Here is a 24,553-nt window from a genome sequence, read left to right as displayed (position 1 = left end):
GGAGGCAGACATTCCCAGCTGCATTCCCCCTCCGGACAATTACATTCACTGATGCATTTATTCCTACTGCACTCTACCCTTTTCTACTCAAATTTTTCGTACAATTGTTCGTACATTTGCTGTTTTGAAATTGTTATTTTTTTCTTAAATAAAAAGCTAGACTTTTTTACATGTTGCAAGTCACTTCGGTTAAAAAGTGTCAGCCAAATGTAATGTAGCGTAATGTAATCTGTCCCTGCTCATGTGTTCAAGACAGTGTCATGTCACTCTTATGTAGATAACCCTACAGTAAAGTGTTACCAAAGCATGCTTGCTTTGTCTGACTTAAAATATGTATATACAGTATAATGTGTTTCTGACTTTAAAATGTCTAAATAAAGATTCTGAAAGGACATTCTGTCTTTGTGAAGTATGCAATTATTATGCATTTTATGTGAAGTATGCAATTAGTTTGTGTGTGTATTTCAGTCGTGTGTGAGTGTGTGTGTGTGTGTGTGTGTGTGTGTGTGTGTGTGTGTGTACGTGCGTGCATGCACTCTCTCTCTCTCTCTCTGTAAAATGTTAATCTTTTCTCAACCAACCACAAAACAAGATCAACTGGTTTGGGTGAGGCTCAGGATGCCAACTAAAGTTCCGGGGCAGACGCCATCTAACCAGTTGCCCACAGACAGCACCTGAGCATCAAGGGAATAGATATCGTAAAAACAAACTCCAGAAACACTCATAAAGCAGAGTAAGTTTCTTTTGTATTACCATATTATTTATTCATCATCTACAGAGAAGCTATTGTGCTGACAATGAAGGGAGGTTCAACTGTTCTACTATATTCATACAGTTAGGTTTTTTTTTTTGATGACATACACCTCTCCAATTTCTGTGATGTGAACCGTGCTCTAAGCAATATGTTGACAATCTGAATTGTATTGTTATATCGTGGTGTTTTGTCATGATTAAAAGGATGCATTCATGGTTTCATAAGCTGTAACATTGGGCCTACTGATTTACTGTAAGCGTGTCAATTACATATCTTGAGCAGAGCAGACTAACAGTCAGGGCGGTAGTATGTGGGAGACCATCGAAGATCCTCATTAGATGGCCAAGGAAGAGGTGATGTCATCGGCTGGGGGGGGGGGGGGGGGGGGTTCAGTTAAAGGGCAGGTCTGATGGACACGGACGGTTAGGGAGAGGTGATGTCATCGGCTGGCAGTTGGGATTAAAACAAGATAAGAAAACCCTCTTTACACTCAAAACTGGAAAGAACCAGAAAAACCTAAGGTTACACAGCTATACATATATTTTATGTATGGTTGGAAGATGGTTTCCATCAATATAATTGTCCCTTCTCAGTACTGATTGGCTAAAAGAGGTTTTGGATGACGCAAGAGGGGACACTTCTCGAGGGGCAAGGGGTATAAAAGACAGGCCGCAGCCATCCATAGGCAGGATCTCATCGGGGGGCCCAGCGGATGACACATCACCTTCTCCCTATTGCCCTGACTGTTGGTCTGAACTTTGTTTGGGCTGTACTATCACTGTAACACGGGGAATACAGATCAACAGTCTTCAGAGATCTTCTGTCTGCATTGTCTCCTTCAGACACTTTGTTCCAGAGTGCTAATTAGTATTAGTAAGTGTTAATTGTTCACTGGATTTGAGAAGTGGACATTTCAGACACTTTGTTCCAATATGCTAATTCGTATAGGTAAGTGTTAATTGTTAATTGGATTTGAGAAGTGGACATTTCCATGGCAATACCTTAAATGTATTTCATACATACATTGCATACATACTTTGCAGCTGCCTTCATTTCTAGAGAAGGAAACATCCAGTTTTCCTTGAATGTTGGTACATGTAATATGCCATTTTCTTGCTGTTGGATCTTGACTCATTGTCATTAGAGTGTATTGCTATTGAGTGTTTCTGTTGAGCTAGCTAGGCTCATGTGACAGTGACAGTTGGTTTAATCAAGTTTTGTCACGAGGAAGTGGAATCCCATGTGAGTTATGACAGTTGGTTTAATCTCACATTACGGTTAGGGGCTGTCACGAGGAAGAGGAATCCCATGTGAGTTATGACAGTTGGTTTAATCTTACATTACGGTTAGGGGTAGTCACGAGGAAGAGGCATCTGAAGCGGAAAACCATTTAAGTTATGCTACAGTGGTTTAGCTGCTTTGAAGAGTTTCCTGGAGGCTTGGCTAGTGCATTAAGTTCCTCATTAACATACTTGAAATATAAATGGCATACTTTAAAACACATATGGATGGTGTGGTTACAGCATAGGCAGAGATGGGTCATTTAAATATAAAAAAAAAACATAGACATATTATATTCATATAAACCAGATTAACAGGGAGGCTACACCGGGTCTATATGAAATGTTCTGGTCACGTTGTGTAAAATAAGAAGATTGGTCTAATTGTTTTGAATGACACATTCTGCAATTCATGTGAATTAATGTAGGCCTACTGTACTATGTGTTCTGGTGGTAGTGTTTTGTTACTGAGTGTTTCTCCTCATGCCACACGGAAGGTCATGTTGATCATCTCACTGTATGTGGCATAAGGAAGTCATGAGGAAGTGGCCCCTTAAGGGGAATACGGTGGTTTGGCTGGTTTGCAGCAATGCCGTGCAGCAATGTCATATGCAAATTAGGTTCCTGACCAGAAGTTCACTGGATGTTTGCCATTACTGCTACGTCAACACATCTGCCTAACTTCTCATTGTTGCCAGAACTTTGCTAGAGGTTTGCCTCTATCAGCCAACATGGGCAGTATGTTCTAGTGCTGCAAACGACGCTATAGTGCCCCGGTGTAACATCCCTGCAGAGTTAGAGTAGAGTAGAGTAAGTTTAGGGTTACAGTAGGTGTAACATCCCTGCAGAGTTAGAGTAGAGTAGAGTAAGTTTAGGGTTACAGTAGGTGTTACATCCCTGCAGAGTTAGAGTAGAGTAAGTTTAGGGTTACAGTAGGTGTAACATCCCTGCAGAGTTAGAGTAGAGTAGAGTAAGTTTAGGGTTACAGTAGGTGTAACATCCCTGCAGAGTTAGAGTAGAGTAGAGTAAGTTTAGGGTTACAGTAGGTGTTACATCCCTGCAGAGTTAGAGTAGAGTAGAGTAAGTTTAGGGTTACAGTAGGTGTAACATCCCTGCAGAGTTAGAGTAGAGTAGAGTAAGTTTAGGGTTACAGTAGGTGTAACATCCCTGCAGAGTTAGAGTAGAGTAGAGTAAGTTTAGGGTTACAGTAGGTGTTACATCCCTGTAGAGTTAGAGTAGAGTAAGTTTAGGGTTACAGTAGGTGTAACATCCCTGCAGAGTTAGAGTAGAGTAGAGTAAGTTTAGGGTTACAGTAGGTGTAACATCCCTGTAGAGTTAGAGTAGAGTAGAGTAAGTTTAGGGTTACAGTAGGTGATGGAGTCTCAAACAGTCATGGGGGAACTGTTGAGTGTTGCTGTTGAGGTTGACTCATGCCACACTTAAGGCCAGTTCAAACCAAAGATTCGCGACGATCTGAGACGGTTGCGGAGAGCAGTTGCGGCGGTGTGAATCAAAAGTTGCAAGCAGTTGCAAGCCGTCGCTAAACATTCAACATGTCAAATCTTAGTTGCAGAGTTTTAGAACGTTGCTGGTTTTTAGAATGTTGCAGCTCGTCTCGTCGCGGATCTTGTGTTTGAACTGGCCTTTAGAGTTGTGTTGATAATCTCCTGTGTAGCTAAATTCAGGGTTGGGTGATGGAGTCTCTGATTAGCTAAATTCAGGTTTGGGTGCAGTCTCTGTGTAGCTAAATTCAGGGTTGAGTGTGTCTCTGTGTAGCTAAGTTCAGGGTTGGGTGAGTCTCTGTTTAGCTAAGTTCAGGGTTGAGTGATGGCGGCTTGGAGTCTCAGTCAGTAATGGGGGAGCTGTTGAGTTTCTACTTATTTAATGTGTAGAAAACCAGGCATGCAGTTGATGTTTGGTGTAGATCTTGCTGTTTTAAAACATGGGTTGTTTCCTTTCAGTTATTATCTTCATGCATGCCATCCCTCTCACACACACGCATTCACTCACTCACTTGCTGTCTCTCACACACACACACACACACACACACACACACACACACACACACATACGATCTCTCTCTCTCTCTCTGTCAGGATGCCATCCCTCTCTCACACACTCATTCACTCACTCACTCGCTGTCTCTCTCACACACACACACACACACACACATACGATATCTCTCTCTCTCTCTCTCTCACTTTCAGGAATCCGAATGTAATTCTCCATGTTTTTATGCATCACATCACATGTTTCTGATGGTCTCCAGAGACTGTGTTGTTTATCAGAAACATCCATTCATTGGCATGTTTTTCCACTATAGGTTTCAAGCAACATCACAAGTTAATGGCAAATTAATTCAATTTCAGTTATGGTGTTAAATATATGTGCTTCCATCACAGTTCATTACACTTTAACTATAGTGTTACAATGCTTGACTCAAAATAATTTTGTTACAAATCTTTGCCACATGCCTATAACGGTATTGTAGCATCATTAATCTGTCATAGCCAACAATGGCCACATGACACTGTTGTATATCTGAAATATTTGTTGTCCTCCCTTGCACAATGGGCACACTCGATCGACACATTCTTTCTCTTTCACACACTCTTTCTGGACACACGCGATGGACACACTCTTTCACACACTCTCTCTGCCGTGTCTATGCATAGATTGAATAGGATGGACTCCCCTCCAGAGGGTGAGGAGGCTGGAAGAGAAAGAGCTGGCAGAGGAGTTCGGAGTGGGCAGCTTCCCCACGCTCAAGCTCTTCACCGAGGGGCGCAGGGCCAACGCAACGGACTTCAGCGGTGAGGACACACACACACACACACACACACACACACACACACACACACACACACACACACACACACACACAGACACACACACACACACACACACACACACACACAGACACAGACACAGACACAGACACACACACACATACACACACACACACACACACAGAATGGGCCAATGGAACCTGTAGGAAAGGTGTAGCACGGTCCAATGGAACCTGCTGGAAAGGTGTAGAATGGGCCAACGGAACCTGCTGGAATTCTAGAGTTGCTCTGACTGGAGTAAGCATCACAGAATATTTGGCTATCCTTCATGCGGTTCCATTATCCTCTGAGCTATGCTAACAGTGAGTACTCTAGGTTAGCTAGTTATGTGGGTGCTACAGGCCAGCTGGTTCTGCCCTCTTCAATGAGTTATGCTGTGCAATGCTAATAGTGGGTGTTGTAGGCTAGCTGGTTCTGCCCTCTTCAATGAGCTAGACTGAGCTATGCTAACAGTGGGTGCTATAGGCTAGCTGGTTCTGCCCTCCTCAATGAGCTATGCTGTGCTATGCTAATAGTGGGTGCTGTAGGCTAGCTGGTTCTGGCCTCTTCAATGAGCTATGCTAAACTATGTTAATAATGGAGGCTTTTTAGGCCAGTTGGTTCTGCCCACCTCAATGAGCAAGTGTTATAGGCTAGCTGATTCTGCTCACCTCAATGAGCTATGCTAAGCTATGCTAATAGTGGGTGCTATAGGCTAACTGGTTCTGGCCTCCACAATGTGTTATGCTAAGCTATGCTAATAGTGGGTGTTATAGGCTACTCAATGAACTATGCTAAACTATGCTAAGAGATTGTGTCAATCTGAGTCAGTGTGTGCATTTGCTGTGTCCAGTTACATGTTCATGAATGGAGAGCAAGATGCAGGGTGAGTTTACCAAAGTAGGCTACACACACACACACACACACACACACACACACACACACAGAAGAATGACATTTTAAAACCAAAAATAAGTGCAGGTCACTGTGGTGCTGCATATTGAGCTGTACATGTGGGAGAGACATGTAGCCTTAACATATTGTTTTATTCCCCAAACAATCAGACCACAGACACACAGACCAGTGTCTCCAGCGCCCAGCTGTGTGTCTATGAAGAGTGACAAGTCCATGGGGGTGCCTCTCAAGTTCAGCAGTGAAGAACCTCAGTCTGGTCCACAGTGAGTTTTAGATGTTATTTTCTACATGTGTATGGTTTACAAAACACACATCTATACACGAGTAAAGTTTGTGTGTGTGCGCGCATGCGTGCGTGCGTGCGTGTGTGAAAGATAAAGATGGGGAGAACAAGAAGGTTCTCAAAATTGCTGACATTGTCAACCATGGGAAAGACGTGTAGCCTAAATCTATTGTTTTATTCCCCAAATAACCAGACCACAGACACACAGACCAGTGTCTCCAGCGCCCAGCTGTGTGTGTGTGTGTGTAACTTTACTATTTGTCTCTCTCCCCCTATAACCAGACCACAGACACACAGGCCAGTGTCTCCAGCGCCCAGCTGTGTGTCCATGAAGAGTGACAAGTCCATGGGGGTGCCTCTCAAGTTCAGCAGTGGAGCACCTCAGTCTGGTCCACAGTGAGTTTCAGATGTTACATTCTACATGTGTATGGTTTAAAAAACACACATCTGTACACAAGTAAAGTTTGTGTGTGTGTGTGTGTGTGTGTGTGTGTGTGTGTGTGTGTAGGATAAAGATAGGGAGAACAAGAAGATTCTCAGAATTGCTGATATGATCAAAAAGAAAGACCTGTAGCCTTAATCTATTATTTTATTTATGACCAGACCACAGACACACAGACCAGAGTCTCCAGGACCCAGCAGTGTGTCCATGAAGAGTGACAAGTCCATGAAGGAGTGTCAGAAGTTCAGCAGTAGAGCACAGCAATCTGGTCTAATGTGAGTTGTAGACATATTTTGTTTTTTTACAGTTTAAAACACATCTGTTCAAGAGTGTGTGTGTGTGTGGGGGGGGGGGGGGGGTGCATCTGATGCATTGCAAGCATGAATGCAGAGTATCAGATGAACTGGCAAGGAAAGGTGTGTGTGTGTGTATCTGAAAGAAGGTTTTGCTGACGTTATCACTCATTAGAAAGATGTGCAGCCTTAGACCACGTCCACACTAGTGCAGATTTTTTGTATCCGACACACTTCTGTCACGATTCGCGCTCGCATCCACATTAGAATGTCATATTGGATCCTCCTGAGACCCCAAACTCGTTTTGCACCGCAGTCGCGTTGGACAAATGTGGACGGTATGTTGCAGAACCTTCTGGAAAGAGATGACGTACAAGCCCATGTTCTCTTCCCTGATTAGTTTATACTCATGTCATGTGACGAGGGCTATGCGCTGTTTTCTAATAAGTACACATACATTATTCATGCAACGAGTAACCTTCAGTGAATGACAATGGATTATAGCCTATGCAACTTAAGTCATAGAGGTGCCTTCAAATTAGTAAACATATGCTCATGTCAGCAAATGTGTGCCTATGTCAATCCGTTATTTTAGTCTTTGATTGTGTTTTTGTTTCCACACACAGATATCAGCAGATCCACAAGTCTCACCTGCAGAAGAAGTTTCAATGTCTGATTGAAGGAATCTCACAGCAAGGATACACCAGACTCCTCCATGAGATCTACACAGACCTCTACATCACAGAGGGGGGAAGAGGAAGGGTCAATGATGAACATGAGGTCAGACAGATAGAGAGGGCATCCTGGAGAGAAGCAGCACAAGGCAGACCAATCAGATGCAGTGACATCTTTAAACCCTTATCTGGACAAGTGAACCCCATCAGAATAGTGGTGACAAAGGGAATGGCTGGTATTGGAAAAACAGTGTCTGTGCAGAAGTTCATTCTGGACTGGGCTGAGGGAACAGCCAATCAAGATATAGATTTTATGTTTCCTCTTTCGTTCAGGGAGCTGAACCTGATGAAGGAGAAGAAACTCAGTCTGGTGGGTCTTATTCAGCACTTTTTTCCAGAAATCAAAGATTCCAGAGTCTTCACCAGTTCAGAGCACAGAGTCATGTTCATCTTAGATGGTCTAGATGAGTGTCGGATTCCTCTAGATTTTCACTCCAAATCAAGGTGTTGTAATGTGACAGAGAAAACCTCAGTAGACAGGCTGATAACAAATCTCATCAAGGGGAATCTGCTTCCTTCTGCTCTCCTCTGGATCACCACTCGACCAGCAGCAACCAATCAGATTCCTCATATGTGTGTGGACCTGGTGACAGAAATAAGGGGATTCAACAACCCACAGAAGGAGGAGTACTTCAGGAAGAGAATCAGAGATGAGAACCTGGTCAGCAGAACCGTCACACACTTGAAGTCATCCAGGAGCCTCTACATCATGTGCCACATTCCAGTCTTCTGTTGGATTTTAGACACTGTGGTAGAGAAAATATCAGAGGAAGCAGTGAATGTAGAAATTCCAAGGACTCTGACTCAAATGTACACACGCTTCCTGGTCGTTCAGACAAGCAAAAAAAGGGACAAGTACACAGAGAGACAAGAGACAGACGAAGAGGTGATTTTCAAATTGGGGAAACTGGCTTTCCAGCAGCTGGAGAAAGGCAATTTGATCTTCTATGAGGAAGACCTGAGAGAGTGTGGGATTGATATCACAGAAGCATCAGTTTACTCAGGAGTGTGTACTCAGATCTTCAGAGAGGAGCCAAGGCTATACCATAAGGAACTCTTCAGCTTTGTACACCTGACCATCCAGGAGTTTCTTGCAGCTTTATATGTGTTTGTCTGCTTCAAGAACAGAGAGAGAAGCATGCCTGACCAACAGCAAACCTCTCAGCTCTCTGCTCTGTTCAGAGCTGCAACACTTCATGACCTACACAAGACTGCAGTGGACCTGGCCTTACAGAGTAAGAATGGACACCTGGACCTTTTCCTCCGCTTCCTTCTGGGCTTCTTACTGGAGTCCAATCAGACTCTCCTAAAGTTCCTTCTGCCACAGAGTAGTAGCCAATCAGATAGCCCAGAGCAAACAGTCCAGTATGTCAAACAGAAGATCAGAGATCAGCGTAGCTCAGACAGAAGGATCAACCTGTTCTACTGTCTGATTGAACTGAATCACCATGCCGTAGTGGAGGACATTGACATCAGCTTGGGAACTCTGTGTGTAGACATGCTCTTACCAGGAAGGTGGGAGACTAAGAGATTTAAGTTCAAGATGTCAGACCAGCAGCTGGTTGAGTTTGACCTGCAGAAATACATAAAGACACCAGAGAAAGACCAGACTGAACTCCTCAGTCCTGATGAAGTTCTTCTGAAGCTGCTGCCTGGTGTCACAACATTCACATCAGTGGAGTAAGTAACTGTGTGTGTGTGAGTGTGTGATATGGTGTGTATGTGTGTGTGAAGGACAATTTGTGTGGGCTGTTTTGGTACAGTAATAGACAGCAGATAGTAGAGTGTGTGTGCGTACAGTATGTATGTATGTATGTATGTATGTACTGTATGTAAGTGTAGAATGTGAGTGTATTTGTGTTAGAGAAAGGGAAGAGAGGGTGTCCATGTGGAAGGGAAGATGTATTAGTGTTTCTGTGCCTTCAGTGTCTTTGAGAAGGGGGTGGCAGGAACAATATATGTGTGTGTGTGTGTGTGTGTGTGTGTTTGTGACTAAGATCTCTTCTTCTGTCTCAGGCTGATTGACTGTAATCTGACACAGAAGAGCTGCTCCTATCTGGCCTCTGCCCTGACCGCACACTCCTCAAGTCTCAGACTGCTGGAGCTGGGGGTCAATGAGCTGCTGGACTCAGGAGTGGAACTTTTATGTTCTGCACTTCGTCATCAAAACTGCAAACTGGAGGACCTACAGTAAGTATCGCTTTATGTAGGGATATTGTGTGTGTGTGTGTGTGTGTGTTCCACCAGGTATACACACTGAGTAAATAGCAAATGAACCGCGTGCACCCACAAGTGTGTTGATATAGTCAGAGACATGATTTGTTCCAATGAAGAAAAAAATGACTTTTGCAAAGTTTTAAGGAATTTCATTGATATTTAGGGGTGCCACCTAACACATGAACTTTGCCGAAATTTCGAAAAATGCACAATTTTCGTCTAATTGGCAAAAGGTTGACCTGTACGGAAGCCCTGAACCGCAAGTGAAGAATTTTTTTTTTGAGATGCCATCTCTTTATTTCGAGATCATATCTCGTTACTTCAAGATAATATCTCATAATTTTGAGATAAAACACATATGTAAAAAAAAAAAAAAAAAAAATCTTCAGAAAAAAATCAGATATTATCTAGTTATTTCGAGATAATATCTCGTTATTTCATGATAAAAGTAACATCTCGAAATAACGAGATAATATCTCGAAATAACGACTTAGTATCTCGAAATAACGAGATGATATCTGAAGAAAAAAAAAACATATGTTTGTATTTTTTACATATGTGTATTATCCCGAAATTATGAGATATTATCTTGAAATAACGAGATATGATCTCGAAATAACAAGATAGCATCTCAAAAAAAAATGTCTTCACTTGCGGTTCAGGGCTTCCGTAGACCTGGAAATGTTGAATAGAGTGAGCTTTTATACAGTAACATGTTCTGTAGGGTTATCAAAGTAAAAGTTGTCTGCTTTTACAACTTGGGCATTTTTTAGAATTCAACTTTGAAGAGTCTCTATTCATTTGGAATGAATGTCCTATTGACAAAATAATGGAAGTCAATGGGACCTGTTCACATGGCCTTACCCTGAATTTTGTGAAGCAGTGATGGATGTCGGACACACATCCCAACTGAAAAACAGCAGGAAACCAGCTTATAGTATGCTGGTAGCTGGTTTTAGCTGGTCTTTGCTGGATTTCTTCCAGCTATTGCTGGTGTAGCTGGTTAGACCACCAGCCTCAGCTTGTCACACACACACACACACACACACACACACACACACACACACACACACACTGTTTAATCTAACAAAGAAGCTTTAGTGGCATCCTGCTATTGCATCACCTCATCATGTATCTATTTAGCAGACACTGTTGCCCTAAGTGACTTGTCGACTGTATTGACTTGGATTACATTAAATAGTCCCCGGAGCAACTTATGATGCAGAACATGCTGAAAATAATGGAAATGCAAAGCGAGTAATTCTTTAATCTCACATGCAAAAACTAAAACAAAACATTGCAAAAGTACGTGCAAAAAAATAAAACAAAACATTACATTAAATCATGAAATTATATATAAAAAAAAGGCAGATGGAGCAGTATGACTTGCCTGCTTACTTATATGTGTGTTTGTGTTTGTGAGTCTAATCAGATAGGTGATTGATATTCAGATCCATGGTTCTGTTTCAGGCTCTGGAGATGCAATCTTAAAGAGATGAGCTGTTCCTATCTGGCCTCTGCTCTGATCTCACACTCCTCAAGTCTCAGACTGTTGGACTTGACTAACAATGAGCTGCTGGACTCAGGAGTGAAATTTCTATGTGAAGGTCTTCGTCATCAAAATTGCAAACTGGAAAAACTACAGTAAGTATCAGTGAGTTTGTGAGAGTTTGGAGGAGAAATAGTGTGCATGGTGCAATGAAGAGAGAGAGAGTGTGTGTGTGTGTGTGTGTGGGGGGGGGGGGGCTGATGTGTTTAAGGAAGGACATGAACACTTTTGCACTCATTTAAGCCGTCATTTCTTTGCAACGTACACCTAAATCATGACAAAATATTGACTGACTTGTGATCAATCATTTCACTTTGATAATAAACAACATTTTGGCACAACATTATATACAGCAAGAATAACAGAATTTGGCATCTGCATGATGGCGAGTTCATTGCATTCCCCATTGGCCATTAGTCACGGATAAAAGGTCAACTCTAAGGCTCTTGTTCCTTACATGTCAGACTAATTACATTTAAAAATGTACATTTCATATTACATCACAGTGTATAAAGGAACAACGTTTCAAACAAAGTCTCAAAAGAAAAACACAATATGTCACGTGGATGACACGGATAAATTGTAAGAACATTTTCTGCTGTAATTTCCTGTTATATGAAATATTTATTCGTGCAATAGCGATGCACTGCCACCAGATATCGCCATTTCGCTGCTTGCTTTTACATCAAAAAAAGGCCATGTGCAAGTGCAGTGCCATGTCGCCATCTTGTGGCCCAAAGTATGTACTGTAGCCCATCATATTTACTAGAATAGAAGCAACTGTGGAATAATCGTCAAAATCTTCAAATCTTCTTGGTACACTTCAATCTAATAAAGTATTACCAAGTGTTATTAATCTTATACCAAGATCAAAACATCTGGTTAGTATTGTTTTCAGAATAAAGAGACTTACCTAGCACTTTCACATGAAATCATTTTACTTAATTTATGAAGAGTTTGACTTCTTTTTAGACATTTCATCCTGAAAACAAGCAAATTTGTCTGCCACTGTGTTGAGTAAATTCTGTTGAGACAGTCTGCTTAGATTAAGTCAAAGGAAAAGAGAACACTATAGATACAGTAATGTCCTGTGTATTAGCCACATTGTGTATAAGATGCAGGACAGTGTTTTGTGGAAGTTAAAAGAAACAAAGCCATATTACATGCCCCCGTGTATTAACCTCATAGCTGAAGGAATTTGGCAAAATGAATGTAAAAGCCACAGCTAATAGTTGGGAAATAACAGCATGTCTCTTCATATTTCAAAAAATGCAAAAATAATGTTTTGTTCTTGTTATAAGATTAGATTAACAATTCGATAGATTTAGTTAGTTAGATTTATTTTTTTGAAGAGTATTAGTCAATTAGAGAGAGAGAGAGAGAGAGAGATAGAGAGAGAGTGTGTCAGAATCATGAGCTACACGATTAGTTGTGGCTTGCTAATTATATTAGTTTAATTTTCAATTTCAATTAAGAACCCATTTCAGTCTTGATGTGAAGCAAAATTAGTTTTGGGTGCTTTGTTAAATTAAAGAGCGCACATATTTAATACTTTATTTGTCCCAAAGGCAATTTTGGGTAAACCTAAAAGGCGAACATTTGGTGAAAATATATGTGTCCATGTGCATATAAAGGGGGAAGAGAGAGACAAGCACAGGCAGTATCCCTCTATCTTTCTCTCTTTCTTTCTCTTTCTCTCTCTAAATATACAGATATATGAGAAGAAGGTCTGAAAGAGTGTGTAAGGTGTGTGTGTGTGTGTGTGTGTGTGTGTGTGTGTGTGGGTGGGTAGGGATTGTGTGTGTGTGAGAGAGAGATAGAGAAAGAATACATGATCAATATTATGATCATTCTGTTTCAGCCTGGCTGTCTGTAATCTGACACAGAGGAGCTGTTTCTAACAATATGCAGCCGCAGCGCCACTGTCACAAGGGTCTACTGGTAGGGTTGCCCGTGACCAGGCAGCAATAACAATATGCAGCGATGCAGCAGTGTGTGTGACTAGAGGTGCTCAATATTCCAATCTCTCATTCTGTTTCAGGTTGAGAGGCTGTAAACTGACCAAGAAGAGCTGTTCCTATCTGGCCTCTGCTCTGACCGCACACCCATCAAGTCTCAGACTGCTGGACCTGAGGGGCAATGAGCTGCTGGACTCAGGAGTGGAACATCTGTGTTCTGCTCTTCATCATCAAAACTGCAGACTGGAGGAACTACAGTAAGCATCACTTCATGTAGCCAATTTGTGTATGGGGCAGGTACATTTGTGTGTGTATTTGTGCGTGCATGTGTGTGTGTGTGTGCGTGTGTGTGTGTGTGTGTGTGTGTGTGTGTATATGTGTATGTGTGTGGCAGGTCTGCAGTCGTTGGTGCAGAGACTAAAGGGTTAGGTACTCAGGACGTTCGCTTGTGGCTCTTCAGTGGTGGTGCTGGTGGTTGATGGGTGGATTACAGACCCACTCCAACTGATTGTGGTCTGACTGATTATGAGAGTTTCCTGATCATCTCAGAGGTAAAGTTACCGTGAAGTCAATAGAGAAGAGTCTGGTAAAGTTACTGTGAAGTCAATAGAGAAGAGTCTGGTAACGTTACCGTGAAGTCTATGAAGAAGAGTCTGGTAACGTTACCGTGAAGTCAATAGAGAAGAGTCTGGTAACGTTACCGTGAAGTCTATGAAGAAGAGTCTGGTAAAGTTACCATGAAGTCAATAGAGAAGAGTCTGGTAACGTTACCGTGAAGTCTATGAAGAAGAGTCTGGTAAAGTTACCGTGAAGTCTATGAAGAAGAGTCTGGTAAAGTTACCGTGAAGTCAACAGAGAAGAGTCTGGTAAAGTTACCGTAAAGTCAATAGAGAAGAGTCTGGTAAAGTTAACGTGAAGTCAGTGAAGAAGAATCTGGTAAAGTTACCGTGAAGTCAATAGAGAAGAGTCTGGTAAAGTTACCGTGAAGTCAGTGAAGAAGAGTCTGGTAAAGTTACCGTGAAGTCAGTGAAGAAGAGTCTGGTAAAGTTACCGTGAAGTCAGTGAAGAAGAGTCTGGTAAAGTTACTGTGAAGTCAACGAAGAAGAGTCTGGTAAAGTTACCGTGAAGTCAATAGAGAAGAGTCTGGTAAAGTTACCGTGAGGTCAATAGAGAAGAGTCTGGTAAAGTTACCGTAAAGTCAACGAAGAAGAGTCTGGTAAAGTTACCGTGAAGTCAGTGAAGAAGAGTCTGGTAGTTACCGTGAAGTCAGTGAAGAAGAGTCTGGTAAAGTTACCGTGAAGTCAATAGAGAAGAGTCTGGTAGTTACCGTGAAGTCAGTGAAGAAGAGTCTGGTAAAGTTACCGTGAAGTCAATGAGGAAGAGTCTGGTAACGTTACCGTGAAGTCTATGAAGAAGAGTCTGGTAAAGTTACCGTGAAGTCAGTGAAGGGTCTGGTAACGTTACCGTGAAGTCTATGAAGAAGAGTCTGGTAAAGTTACCGTGAAGTCAGTGAAGGGTCTGGTAACGTTACCGTGAAGTCTATGAAGAAGAGTCTGGTAAAGTTACCGTGAAGTCAGTGAAGGGTCTGGTAAAGTTACCGTGAAGTCAATAGAGAAGAGTCTGGTAAAGTTACTGTGAAGTCAACAGAGAAGAGTCTGGTAAAGTTACCGTGAAGTCAATAGAAAAGAGTCTGGTAAAGTTACCGTGAAGTCAATAGAGAAGAGTCTGGTAACGTTACCGTGCATTTCCAGGTTTTACAGGAAGGAGGCAAGGGGGCATGGCCACAGCATCCTCAGCCCCCCTTGGCGAAGTCTCCCATCGTGGAAGGAGACATTTGTGACCATTCAAAGCGAAATCAGTCGTTTTGGGCACAACGTTATTTTGAGAAAATCAACAATAACAAACGTCCGGGTTAAAATGTTGAATTTCACGTTTTCGCATAGTTTGACTGTATACAGTCTACAGTTTCATATCGTGAACGCATTTCACGGAAAAACATACGTTTCAGTGTTTCCCATAGATTGGAAGGCAATGTGTGGTGGTCGCCCCATGCCCGACGGGGGGGGGGGGGGGGGTTGGGGGGTGGGTGCACACCCATATTTTCATTGCATCGCTTTTTTATCGCTCTCCTTTCATATAATGTAAATTATGTTTTTAATAAGATGTAAAGCTTGTCTTTATTTGAAACACACACATTATGTAATTATTTACATTCTATATAATATACTGACATTTCTGGTATTCATAACAGCATACTTTATGCAGATTATAGCCTACTATTCATATTACAACTCCACTTCTTAAATTCAGCTGTCTGGTTGAAGCCTCAAAATATTGTAAACAAAGTAGCAGGCTAAGCTTATCATACTCTAGTGGTTGGACTGTTCAGTTTCCCCCCATGTGTTTAAGTTTCAAGGTAAGCTAATACTTTTTCTCCTTGGGACAGACCCATTAAGTCTTGGAGTTGAAAATATTGGTATTGAGATGGTCAGTCAACTTGAATGCAAGAGTTTTAATCAAATACCTGCAGCATAGCCTACTAATGATGCTAACCGAATTTGACAGTAATTTAGCTAGTTCTGTGCGTCAATGCGTTCACGATTGGGAATGTTTTATTTGGATTAAATATGCATGTCGATGGCGGGTGTCCATTGAGCGCGCACCAGAGCCGGCCAAGGAGAATGAGTTTACTTCTACTGTTTGGTAATTTAGTTGCACGCATAGTCTACAAAAGTTGCGGGAGAACTTTATGCTTCTACCCGAGCAGCGTCAGGTTCATCAGTGCGACCACCGACCACGCTTCCAGGGATGATCTTGTTGGTTTTCATGGAGATAGACGCGGTGTCCACGGAGGGGATGGGCTGTGTGTGCCTGTGTGTGTGTATGAGAGACAGACGCGTGAGTGACAGGAAGCGCAAGGAAAGGAAATTCAGCTTAACGAATGCTGCGCGTTTTTCAATAGCGTTTCAATAGCGCACAATAAATAAATAAATAAATAGATACATATATAATAAATAACGAAACGCAATATGTGGCGGCCGGTGCTGAATCTGTGGCGCACCGCCACAAATTTGTCTATGTGTGGGAAACACTGCGTTTTGACTATTAAACCCGGCGAAGATTCAACACATTTACGGTCATTCCCATTGTGCACACGCCGCTTAAAAATGTGATTTCTCCTCTTCTGGCATATCGTGACAGGAGAACCATGTCAACTTTGGATGCGGTTATCTTAGCGATAGTTTGTGTAATGTGCGTGCGTGTGTGTGTGTGTGTGTGTGTGTGTGTGTGTGCATATGTGTATGTGTGTGTGTGTGGCAGGTCTGCAGTCGTTGGTGCAGAGAGTGAAGGGTAAGGTACTCAGGACGTTCGCTTGTGGCTCTTCAGTGGTGGTGCTGGTGGTTGATGGGTGGATTACAGACCCACTCCAACTGATTGTGGTCTGACTGATTATGAGAGTTTCCTGATCATCTCAGAGGTAAAGTTACCGTGAAGTCAATAGAGAAGAGTCTGGTAAAGTTACCGTGAAGTCAATAGAGAAGAGTCTGGTAACGTTACCGTGAAGTCTATGAAGAAGAGTCTGGTAAAGTTACCGTGAAGTCAATAGAGAAGAGTCTGGTAAAGTTACCGTGAAGTCAATAGAGAAGAGTCTGGTAAAGTTACTGTGAAGTCAGTGAAGAAGAGTCTGGTAACGTTACCGTGAAGTCAATAGAGAAGAGTCTGGTAAAGTTACCGTGAAGTCAATAGAGAAGAGTCTGGTAAAGTTACTGTGAAGTCAGTGAAGAAGAGTCTGGTAACGTTACCGTGAAGTCAATAGAGAAGAGTCTGGTAAAGTTACCGTGAAGTCTATCAAGAAGAGTCTGGTAAAGTTACTGTGAAGTCTATCAAGAAGAGTCTGGTAAAGTTACCGTGAAGTCAGTGAAGGGTCTGGTAAAGTTACTGTGAAGTCAATAGAGAAGAGTCTGGTAACGTTACCGTGAAGTCAATAGAGAAGAGTCTGGTAAAGTTACCGTACAGTCAATAGAGAAGAGTCTGGTAAAGTTACTGAGAAGTCAACGAAGAAGAGTCTGGTAAAGTTAACGTGAAGTCAATAGAGAAGAGTCTGGTAACGTTACCGTGCATTTCCAGGTTTTACAGGAAGGAGGCAAGGGGGCATGGCTACAGCATCCTCAGCCCCCCTTGGCGAAGAGTCTGGTAAAGTTACCGTGAAGTCAGTAGAGAAGAAGAGTCTGGTAAAGTTACCGTGAAGTCAATAGAGAAGAGTCTGGTAAAGTTACTGTGAAGTCAGTAGAGAAGAAGAGTCTGGTAAAGTTACCGTGAAGTCAGTGAAGAAGAGTCTGGTAAAGTTTCTGTGAAGTCAATAGAGAAGAGTCTGGTAAAGTTTCTGTGAAGTCAATAGAGAAGAGTCTGGTAAAGTTACCGTGAAGTCAACAGAGAAGAGTCTGGTAAAGTTACCGTGAAGTCAATAGAGAAGAGTCTGGTAAAGTTACTGTGAAGTCAGTGAAGAAGAGTCTGGTAAAGTTACCGTGAAGTCAATAGAGAAGAAGAGTCTGGTAAAGTTACCGTGAAGTCAGTGAAGGGTCTGGTAAAGTTACTGTGAAGTCAATAGAGAAGAGTCTGGTAAAGTTACCGTGAAGTCAACAGAGAAGAGTCTGGTAAAGTTACTGTGAAGTCAGTAGAGAAGAGTCTGGTAAAGTTACTGTGCATTTCCAGGTTTTACAGGAAGGAGGCAAGGGGGCATGGCCACAGCATCCTCAGCCCCCCTTGGCGAAGTCTCCCATCGTGGAAGGAGACATTTGTGACCATTTAAAGCGAAATCAGTCGTTTTGCGCACAACGTTATTTTGAGAAAATCAACAATAACAAACGTTCGGGTTAAAATGTTGAATTTCACGTTTTCGCATAGTTTGACTGTATACAGTCTACAGTTTCATATCGTGAACTCATTTCACAGAAAAACATACGTTTTGACTGTTAAACCCGGCGAAGATTCAACACATTTGCGGTCATTCCCATTGTGCACGCGCCGCTTAAAAAGGTGATTTCTCCTCTTCTGGCATATCGTGACAGGAGAACCATGTCAACTTTGGTTGCGGTTATCGTAGCGATAGTTTGTGTAATACCCTCGATATACATATCGTTGGAAAGCTTAGTTTATGGCCGTTCCCGTGAACACAATAACTTAATTTATTAAATTTTACCGAAACGACTGGTTCCGCTTTACAGGGTCACATTTGAGCAGCATTTTGAATCAGTCTTTCCAGGAAGTAGCGTGTTTCCGAGCAGTTGGAACACCATACGGTGTTTAGGTGAATGAATGTGGAAAATGGGGTTTTGGCACTATTTAGTGCGTGTATCTGTGGGATGGGTGGTGGGGGTTCTTAGAATGGATGTGTGTGTGGTGCATGCTGTGACGCAACAGGCTACAGTGCTCGTAACATATATGGGTCCGAGTGCCCACGGGGACCCAGGTTCAAATCCGACCTGCGGTCATATCACCACCCCCCCTCTCTCTCTCTCCCACTTGCTTCTTGTCTACCTCTTCACTATCATATAAAAAGGCAAAAAGGCCAACAAATATATATAAAAAGAATGGATGTGTGTAAGGAAAAGAGTTGAGAGGGTGTGTGTGTGTAAGGGGGGGGGGGGGTTATGATTAATATTCTAACCATTCCAATCATTCTGTTTCAGCTTGATTGGCTGTGGTCTGACAGAGGAAAGCTGTTCCTATCTGACAACTTCTCTGACCTCAAACTCAAGTCTGACAGACCTGGATCTACAGGGCAATGACCTGAGTGAATCAGCTGTAAAGCAGCTCTATGATCTAGTGGAGGACCCACACTATAAACTGGAGAAACTAAAGTGAGTAAATATCTAAACATGTCACTCAGGTCTTTAGAACACAACACCCAACATACCTGTCTTTTATTTTTTGTCCCTTCTCTTTGTCTTTTTCCTCTATGTTCCTCTGCTTTTACTCATCCATTCATCTCTCTCTCCCTGTCTCTCTTGTGTTCTTCCTTTTCCTTGCCCACCTTCTCTGTCTCTGTTCAATCCATTCTTTTTCTGATCATCTTTCTTTTTTCTTTCTTTCTTTTCCTCTCTTTACCTCTTATTTTGCCTCCTAAAGTTTGCGTGCTGTCGGTATCTTGTACAAGCGACACGATAGTGACATAAACATTTTTGCCGTAAACGAAATCAACCTAAGCATCCTCAGGTCGGCCCCAGACGTGGCGTGACTGGCTGGGCACCTGCACCGCACGCCAGCGACCCGGGTTCGATTCCCGCCCCATGGTCCTTTCCGGATCCCACCCTACTCTTTCTCCCACTCGTTTCCTGTCACCCTACACTGTCAAGTCTGATTAAAGGCATAAAAGCCCCAAAAAATATCTTTAAAAAAAAACAAAAAAAGCATGCTCAGGTCACATGAATAAATAGGGATTGCTCATCTGTTTGTCGCTGTATAAGCCCACCTGAATGCCACACAGACACTTTGATTGGTCTGCACGATTCTCAAGTATCCATAGAGGCTTGTCAATGGAACAGACAAACTTTCCAACTTCAATTTTTGCTAACGTGTCCAAGTTCGGGTTGGCCTGTCTGGCTAATTCAGATGCAGAATAATACAATTTCAAATGCTACTGTAATCTCATCGTATTCCATTTAAGGGTGTTCAAAACTGCTATTGGTCAGCTTTAACCAACCCTTTCATTAATTGGATCCAACCTTAGTGCGTTAATCACACCCGCTGGCAATTCTCTGGTGCAACACTGAGCATGCCCGGCCATATTCTCCGGTGACACATCACCGTCAAACTGTGGGCCAAGAATTCTTTTGAGTAGATCAGTGGTGTTGCACTTTTTAACTCCAGCCTCCAGCCTCCAGCCACAGGTCTTCAGAACATTCTTACTGGCTGAGTCGGACACTAGCCTTTAAGTGTTAGTGATTAGACCAGTGGTGTAGGATTTTTTAGTCTGATTAGTTTAGATTAAGGGTAGATTAGATTAAGGGTCTAGTCACGAATAATGACAGTGGCCCAACTCGAGGAGCGGATAACACTACGACCAATGTTTACTCTGACTGATTCTGGACTTCGATGCAGTTGGATAACATTACAAGCAATGTTTACTGACCTTGAACGTTGTAGCACAGTCGTCATCACTTTATCTCACCTCTGGCCTGTCTATATCAGATACACCGATTTGATTGGTCACCTGTGATGCCTGTGGGGTAAAAGTTACGTGCATCATTGCTCATTACCAGAGTATCTTGCAGACACAATTCAAATTTGCTCTTGAGAAGTCTGGATTAGGGTAGGACTTTTTACTCCACCCTCACATTCCTATTGGCCGAGTCTGACGCCACTCTCTAAGTGCTTGTGATTAGACCAATGGTGTTGGACTTTTGACTCCACCCTCACGGTTTCTGCTGCAGTGTGTCTAATGTGTGAATGTCTTTATTATGACTCTTGCTGTTAGTGATGTCACCTCTGTCTCGCATACAGCCTGGCTTACTAGGAAACGGTTGTCATGGATGCTGATTGATGATCATCTCTCCTCTTTTATCCTCCAGGTGGTATTCTTTGTGAACGCACACACACACACACACACACACACACACACACACAAACACACACACACACACACACACACACACACACACACCAGCAGAATACAGGGAACAGCCTCTTTCTAACACACATAGAGACACACACACACACACGAACGAGCAGCACACAGGAAACAGTCTCTTTCTGACAACAGTAAAATAAATGGTGAATGGTGAGGCATGTCCTGATCAGCCAGAGATGATTGACAGCATGCAGCATGGACTCAGCAGACAGAGGAGGAGCAGTCACACTCAAACATGTGGACATATGAGCCATACAGACTGGAGAAGACATTTTATGAATGTCAGTATATGTTGTATGTATTGTCTGGTCACGTATGAAGCCATATGGATATATGGACTAGGGTAGACATATTAAAGAGCCCATATTATTAATTTTTCAACAAGTTTCTTTCAGTTCCAGAAAACATGTTTCTGTGATGTATACTGTATCTGATTGATGCTGACAGCCAGCCACAGGCAGCTTGACTATGACTACATTTGGGTTACTCATAAACTAGAAAGAGCAAAACAAACAAAAAAACCCATGAATACACAGATAATTCATACACAAGCCTTATGCATGTTGTGCTTATTTATTGTTAAAGTATTTAGTAAGTGTAAGCCCTTTTCACTCCCAAACTTCGATGCAGCTCCATAGGTTTTTAATATTTTCTCATTTTCTAAAATTTTCCCTGACGAGGGAGTATGGAAGCCTGCCAGGGTTATTGCAAGATTTGGTGTTTGTCCAGAAAACGTTCTACGTGAAAATGCACTACTGTCAAAAATAATTAATAAACTCTTGGGCTTGAAAATGTGGTTCTCTCCTTCTCAGATGAAGAACAATGAACATTATTTTGTTAACTATTGACATTTTTTTTCAATATACAGTATCTGCAATGCATTTGTTAATGTATATTTCTTTTTTCTTTCTTGTGGCTCAGATGTGGGGTCATAAAATAAAATGTAAATGGAGGTTCATGTTTATGTTTCGTGTGGTAATCCTGAAAACTGTGTATCTGAGGGGTATTTCACAAAAGCAGAATTAAGACATCCAAGATAATCGATAAAGCCAGGTTTGACATAGCGTTCTCTAGTCATCCTTGCTAAACTCGTTTCACTAACGCCAATCCAGGATGAACAGGAGCGTCTATGTCAAGCCAGGTGTAAGTTATTCGGGATGTGTGCGCGTTCTCGTTTCTCCCCCAAATAACTCACGGTTGGAATAAAAAAAGACGCAAAAATAGCGTCTTGCACACAAAGTTAACAACCGCGTTTGATATAGACAACAACGAGGTAAAGTTTTACTCTTTTAGATGGGGAATCATGATTATTTCTGTTACATAGCGGGAGTAGGTGTGGCAGACAAACTGAATGCAAATTTACGTATGCACCCACGTGTGAGAGCTTCCTTGTCTTGGCACGCAACGTCATTAAGAAAGCGCTTGCCTCCGCAAAGATGCACGACGTATGACTATATATATCTTTATTCTGTCTTTAAACCAAATTAGTTGAAAACACCTTCGAAATTTTATTTATTTTTATTTATCCTTTATTTAACCAGGGGGGTCATATTGAGACATATAGTCTCTTTTTCAAATGGTCCCTGGCCAAGAAAGGCAACACTTAAAACACCTAAAATATAGAGAGACCTCACCTCACCTACAGTGGACCAACCATGCACACATAGACAACAATAAACACCAGTTAGTACAAACAAAGAACATACAAAGCAACACACAGATCACACCACATTACACAACAACAAAACAGCTCTGCACAAGCCACACCACATTAAACATAGCAAAGCACAGCACAACATAAGGACAACAATTAAATAGAACAGCAAACAAAAATATCACATGTAACAATCAAGACACCATACAACAAGCAATATAGAAAGCCACAAACAGAAGAAAAACAAGAGACAAGAACAATAGACCAGACTATATACAACTACAGTTGTAGCTGAGGATCTCTGACACATATGCTTTAAAATCATTGACTGAAATTAAAGTGCTTAACTTAAATATGTCCCCTCCACTTCCAATCAACTACTACAGTAGGCTATTCATCAAACGTCAGTCAAAAAAAGATGCAAACAACGATTTTGTAATTAATTATAAGGCCACCATAATTTAAATGATATCTAAATGGTATTGGGCAGACATTCTGTTGTGTTTTGCGAGTAAATGCACGTAGCAAATAGTATATAAATGGAATACAGCTCTTTCAAAAATCGCATGCAGGTCTAATTTGAATGACAGCTAGCTGAACCAATCAGATAATGTAATTGTCAAGAGCTAACTTGGGGGTGCCTCTTTTGAGGTTACGGCATTTGCATGATGGTCGGGACGACCATTTATAAAAATGGGAGGAGTGTCAAGTGCCCTGTATATAGATATGTGTATAAGTATGTATATCTGGATGTATATAAATATGTGTATGCTTGTATGTGTACATCTGCTTGCCCTCACCTGTCTGTATAGGCTGTGTATGTGTTGTGGACTGTAAATGGGATTCATGACGAATGTCATTACGGTGGCTGCAAGAGAGACTCGCAGCTGATTGACTGGCAATTGACTCCAAATGAACTAATTGAGGCCAGAACGAACGCAGGGTGGGGATTGGGTGTTTTTCTGTAGCCTATAAAAGGAGGGATTGACAGACAGTCGGGAGATTCGGGGAAAGACCGGAGAGTCCTGGAGAAGGGGGAAGATCACAACACGGAAGCGGCCCGGGACGGTGGCGGAGCGACTGACGCCGAGGGATGATCCAGTACAACGCAAGCTAAGTGTTTTATTAAGGGACGTCTGAAAGCTCCATCCCGACGGGTGTCGATACTATAGCTGCTGTGATTGTGGCGAACAGTGCTCTGATTGTTCTGTGTTTTCAGCGAGCTGCCAACGCCAGCTGGGAGACCTGCATCGGACGAGAACTACAACCAGGAAGTGGAGTGTGGAGACGAACGTCGGATGATCTGCTTTTGCTACGCTCTCAACTCTTCTTGGAGAGGGAAGTTCTAGTTCCAGCCTGTTAACTCTTTGCTAGTCAATGTCTGCGTGATCTATTCCATATAGTCACGTACTGAGCTGCTTGTTGTTATTCTTCCAGTGGAGGCGGACCTAACAGCCACTGCGCTGCTGCAGCACCGAGGGCGTGTTCGCGGCGTTCCGAACTGCACAACTCCACAGGATTAACGCGACGTCACGGATCTAGTTCCCCCGGACTGCCGATACCAGCAGGCGATTGGATAGTGGGTTGGTGTCTTCCCTTGTGCGCTATATTTGGACTTTTATTTACTGGTCGGCAGGGGCCGCCGACCAGTACGGACTTTTATTGTGTTGGACTGTTCAGGGCCGGGCTGGGATATCCAGAACTGATTTGCTGCCACCTGTTGACCTTAGGCTAATAGCATTTCCTGCCCCTTTTTGATGTGGAGTGAATTCACTATGATATCCTGGGCTTGACGAGTTGATGTGGGTTTTGATGTGTTTAACTTATGAGGAAACATTTTGATGCTGTGTGGTTATTTATTATGCTGTGGGTCTGCATGAAATTATACACTGGGCAGGTTTTGATTCTGAGGCCTTAAGCTGTCAGTGGGGGGGGTGGCGACTGGCTGGTGAAGCCCTATTACATCTGCCTGCCTTGTTACAGTCCTGTATTGATGTTTACTGACTAAAATAAACT

General features: G+C 42.4%; 1 protein-coding gene across 4 annotated transcripts; it reads left to right on the top strand.

Annotated features, from left to right (window-relative positions):
* The first annotated feature begins 642 nt into the window (after positions 1–642).
* LOC134085416 (NACHT, LRR and PYD domains-containing protein 3-like) lies at positions 643–21,841 on the top strand. 4 transcript variants are annotated; one of them, XM_062539951.1, is made up of 12 exons: positions 643–733; positions 4,710–4,847; positions 5,716–5,748; positions 5,927–6,040; positions 6,343–6,456; positions 6,664–6,777; positions 7,422–9,209; positions 9,546–9,719; positions 11,217–11,390; positions 13,337–13,510; positions 18,944–19,114; positions 20,825–21,841. In XM_062539951.1, exons 2-12 carry the CDS (start codon positions 4,720–4,722, stop codon positions 20,838–20,840), a joined length of 3,000 nt encoding a protein of 999 aa, XP_062395935.1. In that variant the 5' UTR covers positions 643–733; positions 4,710–4,719; the 3' UTR covers positions 20,841–21,841. The 4 variants fall into 4 exon arrangements, with proteins under 4 accessions (XP_062395935.1, XP_062395943.1, XP_062395950.1 ...); XM_062539959.1 differs by lacking the exon at positions 5,716–5,748; XM_062539966.1 differs by lacking the exon at positions 6,664–6,777.
* Positions 21,842–24,553: the final 2,712 nt, after the last annotated feature.

This window comes from Sardina pilchardus, chromosome 1, assembly GCF_963854185.1.
Source record: "Sardina pilchardus chromosome 1, fSarPil1.1, whole genome shotgun sequence".
Classification (NCBI taxonomy): Eukaryota; Metazoa; Chordata; class Actinopteri; order Clupeiformes; family Clupeidae; genus Sardina; species Sardina pilchardus.
This window is presented reverse-complemented; position numbering and strand designations above follow the sequence as displayed.

Excerpts from the sequence above, each read along its gene's own strand:
- LOC134085416 (XM_062539951.1), top strand. The coding sequence starts at position 4,720 with ATGGACTCCCCTCCAGAGGGTGAGGAGGCTGGAAGAGAAAGAGCTGGC. Across the intron at positions 9,210-9,545 it reads ACAACATTCACATCAGTGGA|GCTGATTGACTGTAATCTGA; the intron begins GTAAGTAACTGT and ends CTTCTGTCTCAG. Across the intron at positions 11,391-13,336 it reads TGCAAACTGGAAAAACTACA|GTTGAGAGGCTGTAAACTGA; the intron begins GTAAGTATCAGT and ends ATTCTGTTTCAG.